The sequence below is a fragment of the Ranitomeya imitator genome, chromosome 3, assembly GCF_032444005.1.
Source record: "Ranitomeya imitator isolate aRanImi1 chromosome 3, aRanImi1.pri, whole genome shotgun sequence".
NCBI classification, from domain to species: domain Eukaryota; kingdom Metazoa; phylum Chordata; class Amphibia; order Anura; family Dendrobatidae; genus Ranitomeya; species Ranitomeya imitator.
In genome coordinates this window covers 813,420,230-813,433,228 of record NC_091284.1, presented here as the reverse complement: position 1 = coordinate 813,433,228, position 12,999 = coordinate 813,420,230, and the positions used below count along the sequence as shown (strand labels likewise).

At 42.9% G+C, this 12,999-nt stretch overlaps 1 protein-coding gene across 4 annotated transcripts in view; it reads right to left on the bottom strand.

Moving 5' to 3' along the window:
* The window catches only part of DLG2 (discs large MAGUK scaffold protein 2), a 1,534,662-nt gene that overhangs the window by 524,742 nt on the left and 996,921 nt on the right, over positions 1–12,999 (bottom strand). For all 4 annotated transcript variants that reach the window (XM_069759326.1, XM_069759327.1, XM_069759329.1 and 1 more), the window contains one exon: positions 5,773–5,897. In XM_069759326.1, the coding sequence (XP_069615427.1) occupies positions 5,773–5,897 (125 nt within the window). The remainder of the gene's footprint in view (positions 1–5,772; positions 5,898–12,999) is intronic.

Here is a 12,999-nt window from a genome sequence, read left to right as displayed (position 1 = left end):
TAGACCTGGTCTTCACCCGTTTATGCTCCCTATCTAACTTCAAAACCTCCCCTCTCCCTCTATCTGACCACCCTACTCCCTGTCCTCCTCACCTGTCACCCATGTCCAGCACCATGCGCACCCACGCAGGAACCTCGCACACCTAGACACTCACACACTTTCTGACTCTATCCTACCACTGTCCTCTATATCCTCACTCCACGACACTGCCACTGCTTTCTACAATGCCACTCTTGCATCAGCTATTGACACGGTCGCCCCTGTCATGCATAGCAGAGTGCGACAAACCAATAGATAACCCTGGCACAATAACATCACTAAAAAGCTTCGGCAAGTATCCAGAATTGCAGAACGGCGTTGGAAGAAAACGCATTCACAAGATGATTTCACTGCACTCAAACAAGCAACACTGGCATTCAAAGCAGCTCTCACCTCTGCTAAACAGGCCTACTTCACAACCCTCGTATCTTCCTTATCCCACAACCCCAAACAGTTGTTCAACACTTTTAACTCCATCCCCCGCCCACCACTTCCCCCTCCAAGTTCCCTAATCATTGCTGAGGACTTTGCCACACACTTCAAAAATAAGATAGACCAAACAAGGCAAGTCTTTGTTGTCCAACCACCACAACCCCTTTGTATGAGAGACCAATGCCCAAACCCCATAATTTCACTCTCCAAAATCTCTGAAGGGGAGCTTGCTCATCTTCTCTCCAAATCACACCTCACCACTTGTGCACTTGACCCCATCCCATCCCACCTCCTCCCCAACCTCACCACCACACTAATCCCATCCCTAACCCATCTCTTCAACCTTTCACTAACTTCTGGTTCCTTCCCCTCTGCCTTCAAACATGCCACAATCACACCTATCCTCAAAAAGCCATCCCTTGAACCAAGCGGTATGTCCAGCTATCGCCCCATATCTTTGCTCCCATTTGCTTCCAAACTCCTTGAGCAGCACGTCCATGCTGAACTTTCCTCTCACTTTGCATCTAACTCTCTCTTCGACAACCTACAATCTGGCTTCCGTCCCCACCATTCCACTGAGACTGCCCTGACCAAAATTACTAACAACTTACAGCCAAAGCTAACAGACAATTCTCTATACTCCTCCTCCTAGACCTTTTCTCTCTTCCTTTGGGGCCAAAGACCTTGCCCTATCTTGGATCTCCTCATACCTTTCCAACCGCACATTTAGCGTTTCCTACTCCCATACTACTTCATCTTGCCCCCTATCTGTTGGAGTCCACCAAGGCTCTGTCCTAGGACCCTTACTCTTCTCAATCTATACACTCGGCCTGGGACAACTCCTATGGCTTCCAGTACCATCTATATGCCGATGACACTCAGATCTACCTCTCTGGCCCAGATGTCACCTCTCTGCTCTCCAGAATCCCAGAGTGTCTATCGGCCATATCCTCCTTCTTCTCCTCTCGCTTCCTCAAGCTCATTGTGGACAAATCTGAACTCATTATCTTTCCTCCATCTCGCATATCTTCCCTATCTGATCTATCTATCAAAATAAATGAAATCACAATTTCGCCTGTCCCCAAAATCCGCTGCCTCAGAGTAACACTGGACTCTGCCCTGTCCTTCAAACCGCACATCCAAGCTCTCGCCACCTCCTGTCACCTCCAGCTCAAAAATACTTCCAGAATCCGTCCTTTCCTCAACCCACACTCTACCAAAATGCTTGTGCATGCCCTAATCATCTCCCGCCTGGACTACTGCAACATACTCCTCTGTGGCCTACCTTCTAACACTCTCGCACTCATCCAGTCCATCCTTAACTCTGCTGCCCGACTAATTAATCTCTCTCCTCGCTACACTCCTGCTTCCCCTCTTTGCAAATCCCTTCACTAGCTCCCATTTTCCCAGCGTATCCAGTTTAAATTACTAACACTGACCTACAAAGCCATCCATAATCTTTCTCCTCCGTATATTTCCACACTAGTCTCTCAATATCTTCCCTCACGTAATCTCCGGTCCTCCCAAGACTTCCTCCTCTCCTCTATGCTTATTCGCTCCTCACCCAATCGCATCCAAGACTTCTCCCGAATATCAGCCATCCTCTGGAATTCTGTGCCCCAACACATCCGGTTATTCACTACTTTTGGATCCTTCAAAAGAAACCTGAAAACCCACCTCTTCAAGGAAGCTTACAGCCTGTAAAGACCACACGGTCACCTCAACACTATTGGAGCTACTGCAATCCTCGACCTACTGTCTCCTTCCCCATAATCCTGTAGAATGTAAGCCCGCAAGGGCAGGGTCCTCTTCCCTCTGTACCAGTCTGTCATTGTTAGTTTTGTTTACCGTAAGTGATATTTGTATTTTGATGTAACACCTTCTCATGTACAGCACCATAGAATTAATGGTGCTATATAAATAAATAATAATAATAATAATTATGTCTCTACCGGAAGTGTGGCGTAGGTTATTATCTCACTATTATGGATGGGTTATCATCTCTCTACAGGAAGTGGGGAGTGGGTTATTATCTCACTACAGTAAGTGTAGGTGGGTTATTATTTTTGTACAGGAAGTGGGGGGTGGGTTATTATCTCTCTACAAGAAGTATGTTATTATGTCTCTACCAGAAGTGTGGAGTGGGTTATTATCTCACTACAGGAAGTGGGGAGTGGGTTATTATCTCTCTACAGGAAGTATGGGTGGGTTATTATCTCTCTACAGGAAGTGGGTTATCTGTCTACATGAAGTGGGGAGTGGGTTATTATCTCTCTACAAGAAGTGTGTTATTATGTCTCTACCAGAAATGTGAAGTGGTTTATTATCTCAATACAGGAAATGGGGAGTGGGTTACTGTCTCTCTACAGGATGTGTGGGTGGGTTATTATTTCTCTACAGGAAGTGGGGATTGGGTTATTATCTCTTTACATAAAGTGAGAGGTGGGTTATTATCTCTACAAGAAGTGAGTTACTATCTCTACAGGAAGTAGGGAGTGGGTTATTATCTCTACAGGAAGTTGGGAGTGGGTTGGGAGTGGGTTATTATCTCTCTACAGGAAGTGGAGAGTGGGTTATTATCTATCTATAGGAAGCGTAGGTGGGTTATTGTCTATTTACATAAAGTGGGGAGTGGGTTATTATCTCTACAGTAAGTGGGGAGTGGGTTATCATCTCTCTTCACTGAAGTGTGGGATATTATCTCTCTACAGTAAGTGGGGAGTGGGTTATTATCTCTCTACAGGAAGAGGGGAGTGGGTTATTATCTCTCTACAGGAAGTGGGGAGTGGGTTACTATGTCTCTACCGGAAGTGTGGAGTGGGTTATTATCTCACTACAGGAAGTGGGGAGTGGGTTATTATTTCTCTACAGGAAGTGTGATGGGTTATTATCTCTCTACAGGAAATGGGATGGTGGGTTTTTGTCTCTCTACAGGATTTGGGGGCTGGTCTTTATCACTATACAGGAAAGAGAAAGGACTTTTATACCTCTAAAGTATAGCTCTTTATGTCTCTATTGAAATTTGGGGGTGGGTCATTATTATTCTACTGGAAGCAGGGGTGGGTTTTTATCTACAGGAAATGGGGCAGATCTTTGTCTCTATACAGGGAGTAGGGTGTGTCTTCATCTCTACAGTAAGTGGGAGAGGGACTTTGTAGCTCTACATGAAGTGATATGGAGTCTTTGTCCCTCTGTGCCTGCTCTCCTGACTGTCAAACTGCATAGCAGAGAGACAATGTATTCCTCCAACATATGCTGAAAAAAATGTCTTAAAGAACATTTCTATAAATCCAGACACTTGGGTTAAATGTGAAAACTCAAACTGAGGGAAACGACCAACTCTTTTTTATGGACACCACTCTTGTTGCTCACCGTGCGTTCTGATATTGAGTCCCCAGCAAGCCAAGAATTCAAGACATTTTGGGCCACAACAATGATGTTCTGTCCATAAGGATGTAAGAAAAGTGAGCGAAGAGTTACAAACAGTGTGTGGAGTGGAAAATAATTGGTAAATCTGCTTCCTACTTCTGTACGCTTATTATTTTTTAGTTTTGAGTCCATATTCATAACCCTTGGTTTTGTAATATACTTAATTTAATTTTATGTATTCGTCTTACTAAAATTTTATGTAATTACCAGTCAATAGATAGTTATTAAACGTACAAATTGTAAAACTTTGTTTGGTCGAAATATTCAATTTATTGAGCAAGTGAATAAGAATAGAATTTTCTAATAATCTCTTTCATGATGAGATTACTCAGCACATATTTGTCCCATGCTATACAGCAAAGCTGTTAAGTCAGATACGGAGAACCGGAAGGAAAAATCTAATGTGTTTACTTTAGTGGTTGGTGTGAGGACCGGAAAATATCCTTCTTATATTACAATGTCTAGATAGATGGCGCCACAGGGTGTGTAATCATTGTGAGTTAAAGAGGTTATCCACTACAAAATTGTATTTTAGAAATTGGCAGATATTGGTCTTCCAGCAAGGAACGGCACTTATTTACCGAAGTGTTAATGTTCTGTATCTGTCAGAGTCCTAACTCTCCTGGCTCAGATGGAACACCGAGGCTGCAGTCAATCAGTGGCCTCTTGATATCCCCAATTGGAAGAGGAAGCGATGAGATCAGTGGCAGACATGGTCAGTAGTGCAGTGGAATGGTGGGGTCTAGTAGGTGTGGGGGTCTAGTAGGTGAGGTTTTTATTTTACTCTTATGGCTTCCATATTATATAGCTGACCATTAAGGGTCAGAAAAGTGTTCATAGACCAATACATTCTCAACAGGTGATGGAGGACAACCCATCATCTAGCGATCAGAGAGCGGCAAAGGAGAGGCATAAAGATACGTATGTGTGTATATAATGTATAGTATTACTATCCTACCTAATCTATCCCTCTAGAAGCACAACAGAGATGACATTAATATTCCACCCTCCAGTTATCATAAAATTACTCTGCTCATACTGCCCCAGTCTATACAGCAAAGCTGACAAGTGAGTTGCAGGAAACAAGAAGTGTCCATTATGCGTTCTCTGCTTTACTGGCCAGTACGAGTACTGACATTTGTTTTTTTATATGGATAATGAATAATGACATGCAAATAAAAAAAATGCAGCAAATGTTTATGTGTGTTATGTCATTACCATGTTACAGTTATATAGTCTATTGCGAAAAGATATAATGACACGTTTAGACTTCCGCCTGGAATAAAATGTCTTCACATAGCCGAAATTAAGGATAAGGGTGCTTTAGCAGATTTCTGAAATCATTTGCATTTCTTATACTTTGGTTTCAGGTATAATGATTAATAATTACATGAGTTGTGCTGCAATCATTAATACAATTCAAAGGAAAGTGCAAGATTATGCTAGATGGAAAAGGAATAATTATATGCAGATCATAGACAATAAGTGAGATCATGAGCGAGTGACAGACAATTGCCTTGCTTATGATGCAAAGTACAGATGAGTCCGTCCTTATATTTTCTTAAATTTGGTTATAGATGCCAATTCTTACAATGCAAATTCAATGCATTACCATGGCATGCTGGCAAAACCTGTGACATGCCGCAATTCACATCACACCCACTGGATGGCCACTTATAGACACAATAATTATAAACATCTCCCGGCAGAGTATTCTATAATTATGTTTTTTCAGCTCACTCCACAAATCTTTAGATATGTTGAGCCAAGAAGAAAGGTAAGGAATTACACATTTGTACATCTGTGTACTTATAAACAACCCCACATTTGACTGATATTAATGTTTAGAGAGCGTCAAACAAAAACTCTTACCTGAGTCTTCCATCTTCTGCTGCTGCTCCTCCTGGTATAATCTTTGTTATAAATATTCCTGGGTCATCCCCTACATGAGGGTTATCTATTCCTCCAGCAATACTAAAGCCAAGACCTGAATTTCCCTGTAAATAAAAAAAAAAAAAAATCAATGAATCAATCACAATACATCTCAATAAAGGCTCTGCGCTGTGCCAGCTAATATAAGGGTTATCTCCCTACCGGGATCTACATTAACACTTTTAGATTTCTGCACACTTTTTATTGTGCTTCTGTTGTCACCATAATACATTTTTCCTGTTACTCCTCCTATTTTATGAGCTCATAGCCTTCCGTGCCATCTATCTTCACATTCCTCAGAGTTCTGTAATGCATAAAAACAATACAAAAGTCTATAAAGTATGATACAATCTGACAAACGAACTATCCAATAGAGAATATTATAAGCCTAAAACCCAAGGCACAGTATTTCACATGTTAGAGCAGCAGTTTGTGCTTAAGAGCTGCTCTTCCTTCAGTAATGTGGACAGCAGCAAATAGATCCAGCCCTATTACACAGATCAAAATTCTCTCACCTCCATTATGGTGCGTGATCTCAGAGTAAAATATATGGTCACACTCAGGGCCAGCATCAGCACTTGGCGCAAGTACTGGGGCCTTGGGCAAGCAAGGGGGCCACTCGCCGTTGGGAACACCAGCGTGCTATGGGAGACTGCTGGCAGCGCCCATGAATGGCTCACCCGCTACTTGCTCAGGGCTCTGGTACTTGCGATACTTACCTCTCCCCATTACTGTGCTGCGGCATCTTCCGCCTCCTCTGATTGTGACGTTTCAGGTTACAGTGCCCAGTCACAGTGCAGAGAGCCGAAAGACGCCGACGCTGAAGAGTCCGGAGCACAGCAGTGGCCAGCGAGGAGAGGTGAGAATTTCAGTTTTTTTTTGTTTGAAGCATTATATGGGGTTCATCATAAACTGGAGCATCACATGGGGCCCATTATATATGGAGCATTATATGAGGCCCATCATATACTGGAGAATTTTATGGGGCCCAATATATATGGAGCAATATATGGGGCCCATCATATACTAGAGCTTTACATGGGGCCCATCATATACTGTATGGAGCAATATATGGGGCTCTTTCTGTATGGAGCAATATATGGAGCCCATTATACACTGAATGGAGCATTAAATGGTGTTTATTATGTATGGAGCAATACATGGGGTCCATTATTATGTAAGGAGCATTACATGGTGCCCATTGTACCTGATTGGAGCAATATTTGGGGTCCATTATTTTGTATGAAGCAATATATGTGGCTCATTATTCTGTATGAAACAATATATGGGGCTCATTATTCTGTATAGAGCATTATATGGGGTTCATTATTGCAGCGCCCCTGAGTCCTGGTCGTTGCAGTAATGCTGCTCTGCCACTAAGGGGAGTGATGTTATGTCTGATTGCACTAAAGGAGTTCACCTGACCAGGTATCACAGTCACACATTACACTTCACACTCCGGCCACCAGGGGGAGCAAAAGGCACTATGTATTAGGCCACTCCTCACACTTTGGTAAAACTGGGGGCTGGATAGGAAGTTAGGACAGAACGCAGCCTGGGAGAGCTCCAGGGAGGACCTGTCAGGGGTGGGTTCCTGGCAGGTACCTAGCAGAAAGGACTGAATGTTACGGAGCCGCGCATGCACTACCTTGCGGCGGCATCCTAAGGAAGGACACGAAGCGAAGGTTATTGTGGAGAAGTGAGAAACGAAATCGCAGCACAAGGAGATAACCAGTAGGAGTCGTGCCCCGAGATCGGCAACATCCTACTGAGGCGCGTAGCTGGTGGCCGGAACGCCGAGGAAGTAACAGACTTCAAGCATTACTTCAAACAGTGGCAGGACAGTTGATTACAGGTTGGCTGTCTACCTTACATCACCTAGACGGACATAGGTGGCAAATGTGGAGAGGGGCGTCTCTAGGGTCCCAGAATAGCTCCGAGCATACCCGTCATACGGGTGCGTCCTAGCCAGATAAACTTGGGGGACGGAGAAGAGAAAGAACGAATACGAAAGTTGTGAGGACTATCCCGAATGCTCAGCAGGGAAGGACTACAACACACAGGCGCTAGTTGGTAGGCACTGATTTCCACCTGCAAAGGGAACTCTGGATGTGCCTTCGGACCGGCCGGACTCAGCCAGACCTGTTAGCAGTGCTCTGGATTGCGGATCCCGAAGTCTTCAGTAAAAAGGTAAAGAGACTGCAACCCTGTGTCCTCGTTATTAACTGCGCCTCTCATCATCGCCACCTACACTACTGGGAAGCCCTGGGGATATACTTCACCTGTGGGAAGGTATACCATCTAGCTGCCATTCCATCACCCCAGCGGACCCCTAAGCAGCGTCAGTCACCCTGACCGAACACCACAGGTGGCGTCACGAACCCTTGACAAACTTTCATCACCCCTTTTATTGGACACCCCTTAGCAGGGTCACGGACCGGGTCCAGCCACCATGACAACCCCAGCACTGAGACAGAGAGGACCGGTACCGAGTACCCCACGGCCCTGCATCTGGGGGCGCTCCATTATTCTGTATGGAGCAATATATGGGGCATTATATGGGGCCGATTATACCTGTATCGAGCAATACATCGGGCTCATTATACTGTATGGAGCAATATATGGGTCTCATTATACTGTATGGAGCAATATATGAGGTCCATTATTTTGTATGGAACAATATATGGGGCACATTATTCTGTATGGAGCATTATATGGGACCGATTATACCTGTATGGAGCAATATATGGGTCTCATTATACTGTATGGAGCAATATATGGGGTCCATTATTTTGTATGGAGCAATATATGGGGTCCATTATTCTGTATGGAGCAATTTATGGGGCTCATTATACTGCATGGAGCATTATATGGGTCCATTATTCTGTATGAAACAATATATGTGGCTCATTTTACTGTATGGAGCAATATATGATACTCATTATTCTGTATGGAGCATTATTTGGGGCTCATTATACTGTGTGGAGGACTATGTGGTGCCCCTAATTCTGTATGGAGGACTATGTGGTGCCCATAATACTGTATCTAGGACTGTCCGGTTTCTGAGCTATTGATATCACTCATGAAATATAAGGAGTGAAATCTTTGGCATTGTACTATACCTATATTTCTCTGCAGTATCTGTGTATCATGAATTGTAGTATGTGTTAAAGGTGCCCACTGAGACTATTTCATACTATGAAAACCTGGAGCCATCCCTGGTCACACTACCAAACAGTTAAAGCAATGGAACAAAGGCCTCATGGTAAGTAACTATTGTACATACTCCCTTGACAGGAATTTGCAGCTACGATCAACTATTTTGCAATTTGGAGAGAGCTGTCCATTACCAAAGCTGCATGTACTTGTACCGCTATCATGACTGATGCAAAGATGAAGAAAACTGACTTAGCTATTGAAAGGACCAGTCAGCCAGCCCCCTTCATACACAGCTCTTATTATGTGCTGACACTGGAAACTCCTTTTTCGAGTATGAACCGAAAGTGAAGCTGCTGTAACCAAGAAACATGTAAACTCTTACCTGTCTCGGCTCCAGGGCAGGGCTTTGCTCCCTTTCCCTATAGCTGCTGTCCTTTTGCTGTGGCCCATACTGAGTCTATTTATTTATTATGCTTGATCATATAGAACCATCAAATTCCGCAGCGCTTTACATACATTATCATCATTGTCCCCACTGGGACAAACCATCTAAATTCCCTATCAGTATGTCTTTGGAGTGTGGGGGTAAACCGGAGAATACGGAGGAAAGCCAGGAAACACGGGGAGAACAAACAAACTCCTTGCAGATATTGTCTTTAGTAACCATTGAGCCACCGTGTGGCCAATTTCCCAGGCAAACCCCAGTGACATCATCACTCAAGACCTTTTACGGCAGACTCAGATATCCATGTGTGTCTAAAGAATTGAGTAAGCTTTGCATTCAGTTACCGTGAGAATTGGATTTTGACTCGCCATCAAGTTCTCTCAGCTAATAATCATCTCAGGAAATTGCTGATTGTTTCTTGAATATGCACTAACATCCTGGTTCAGACCTGCAGTTAACCTTTCGTCTGCTGTAAGCATGACAAACTCTTCTCTGGAGCTGTCCACACAACAAATGTTGCTGCGACAAAATGTATCTTCTCTAGAAACATGTTTTCTTGTTCCTCACTTCTGCCAGTGACTATTCAATTGTTTGGTGATTAACGCTTCGTCTGCTGTAAGCATAATAAAGTCTGCAGCTCTTCGCAATACTTTCAATGCAATTAGAGGACTGAATATAGATTTTTAGTTCACTTCTGGATCTATATCTTCAGGTTTTTCTTGCTCCACTTGTCCGCTTGCTATCCAGCACACACTGATATTCTGGGCCTAGCAGTACCGTGTGCCCTCTGGCAAGTCCTGCATGTTGTTCCATCACCTTTGGTTTATGTTGTTCACTGTGACCTGTGGTTTAGAGAATGCACCTGATGAGCGCATAACATAAATATACTTAATTTTATTAATCATCCTCTGTTTTCTCTCTTCGAGAAGATTGTAATGACGAACAATAAAGCTACGGGATTAGAATCTTGCCATAACGCTTTTTCTATATGAGCAGAATTAGTAGAACAGGGCATTTTCTTCATCCCATAAAGGACGGTAGCGGCTGATAGAATCTCCAAAAGATAATGCAGGTCTCACAAATAAAGCATTGCTCAGCGTCGACCCATTAAAATGTTAATAAGTTGAGTTCCTGAGACTCCGGTTTACGGTATTTCCATTCTAAATGAAAAACAGAGAACGGAATCTTCGTAAATATCATCCAATTCATTGCACATTAGCCTTGCAGTCTTCTCAGCCTTGTTGCATAAAGTATTGATTCTGCATGACTTATCCTCAGAGCTGCGTGGGCTGCAGACAGCTGATACTCGCGGTGTGTACAGAAGTCATCCTCGGAGAGAAATATGACTAATGATCATATATGCAGATTTTTGACACCAAATGGCTGGGTGGATCTCCAGTGGATGGGAAAGACCGTGGGTGCATTATTTGGTGCACATTTTTGGCCATACACTTTTGATGACTGTCAGCTTGCTTTGATGTCAGCTATTTCTCCAGTTCTACCCCCATAGATATTCCAAGTAGTACTATTGTAAATTGATTGATGAGTTAACCCCAATATCTTTATTTTAACACATGGGTTCGAGACAAGATTTAGTACAAAATAATTACGGGTTTTCCTCCTTCTTCTCCAAATCGTCGTTGATGGAGGAGTATGTGGCCAGACTTGTCCATCAGCCTCCTGCGAATGCAACACAGTGCATATGGGAACATCATTTCTCAAAAGGAGGGGAATGACGGACAGGTCTGGTCACATTCTCCTCCATTTATAAGTGCAGGAGGAGAACCTGTAATACCCATAAGCTCCTCAACATTGAAATTGCCATATCAAGAAGATAAAGTAATGGAATTCTGAAAATCACTGGATGGAGACATGTTCCTGATCTGCAAATTGTGAAAAAGTGGAAACTATTTTTTTTTTAAAACATCTCTATTCATTCAGTAGAGTATGAGCTCCACCTGCATAAATCTCGGCAGATACACCCTTAGCTACCATCACTGAGGTTATTAATGGTTGTCTGAGGAAAGTTCTGACTCGATGAAAGCACTTCGACAAATCATCAAGATCCGTTGCTGGCAGCTCCTGTGTAATGACTCACAAATGACATCCCGTGTGCTTGATGGAGGACAACATGCAGCCTGATATTGTCTTGTGGAAAAAGAGCTCCTGGGACACATTGGAGAAAAGGTGGCAACAAAGGGTCCCCCACCGAATCAATGTAACTCCGAGCTGTTAGTGCACCATGAGAGAAGACAAGAGGGGTCGGGCTACTTTACATTATACCATACCATTACTGTAATGTCTTGTGAAGCTCTCTTCATGGGGTTGCCCACGTGGTCTCCCGATTGAACCGAAGACTGGATTGGCACAATGGAGGCTGGCAGTGATATCTATCCTCTTCAGTGATGAGACTGTTTTCGTCTTGAATGGAGATTGGTATGAAGACCATGAGGGCAACATGAAGAAGGCTTCATGAGGGTAGGTCACATCAGTCCTACTCTTAGGATTATGGTGTTGGGTGACATAATATATGGTAACGGGATCCATCTACTTCTCATTCCAAGTATACCAACAACTTGGTGTTACCTTGATTTGGTGGTGGAACCTGTGGTGCGCCATTTCTCCAAAGTGCCCAGGGAACAATCTTTCAACACGACAATGCTTGGTCTCACATGTTTCTGGTGCTACTGTGAGCAACCTGCATGACCTAAATGTGTCACCATGGCTGCAGCGTCTCCAGACTTGTCTCCCATCGAACATAACTGGAACGTCATTGGTCGGTGATCACACAGGAGCTGCCAGCAGAGGATCTTGATGATTTTGATTTACCCAAGTACATTCAGTGTAGAGAACGTATATTTGACAACCAGTAATAATCTCATTGCCAATGCTGTAAGTGCCAGGATTTCTGCACGTGGCACTCATACTCCATACTGAAGAAATTCAGAAGTTTTGAAAATCTAGTTTCCATTTTTTTATCATTTGCAGATCAGTAAGTTCTCCATCGGTGATTTCCATAGTTAGGTATTAGGTTATGTATTAGTAAGGGACAGAAAATCATGTCTCAAATCTTTAGGAATAGTTAAAGATAAATTCTCCAACCCTTTTAAGAAGTTGGAGAGGACAGAATACTCCTATCTGTATTCCACTTGGAGTGTCTCTTTAAACAAATTCTTATCACACGGTAATTTACCATCTGCCGGCATGGTTTATTTAAAGCTCAGTGATTTTATATTTAATATGCATGTATCAGTCTCTCGAGTGTTACCCTTACCATCTGTACCCGGACTGACTGATTTTAATGTTATTATTTTATTTTCTTTTTTTTGTCATAAGCCTCAGCTTCTCGGATAATAAAGGATTATACAGGTCCTTCTCAAAAAATTAGCATATAGTGTTAAATTTCATTATTTACCATAATGTAATGATTACAATTAAACTTTCATATATTATAGATTCATTATCCACCAACTGAAATTTGTCAGGTCTTTTATTGTTTTAATACTGATGATTTTGGCATACAACTCCTGATAACCCAAAAAACCTGTCTCAATAAATTAGCA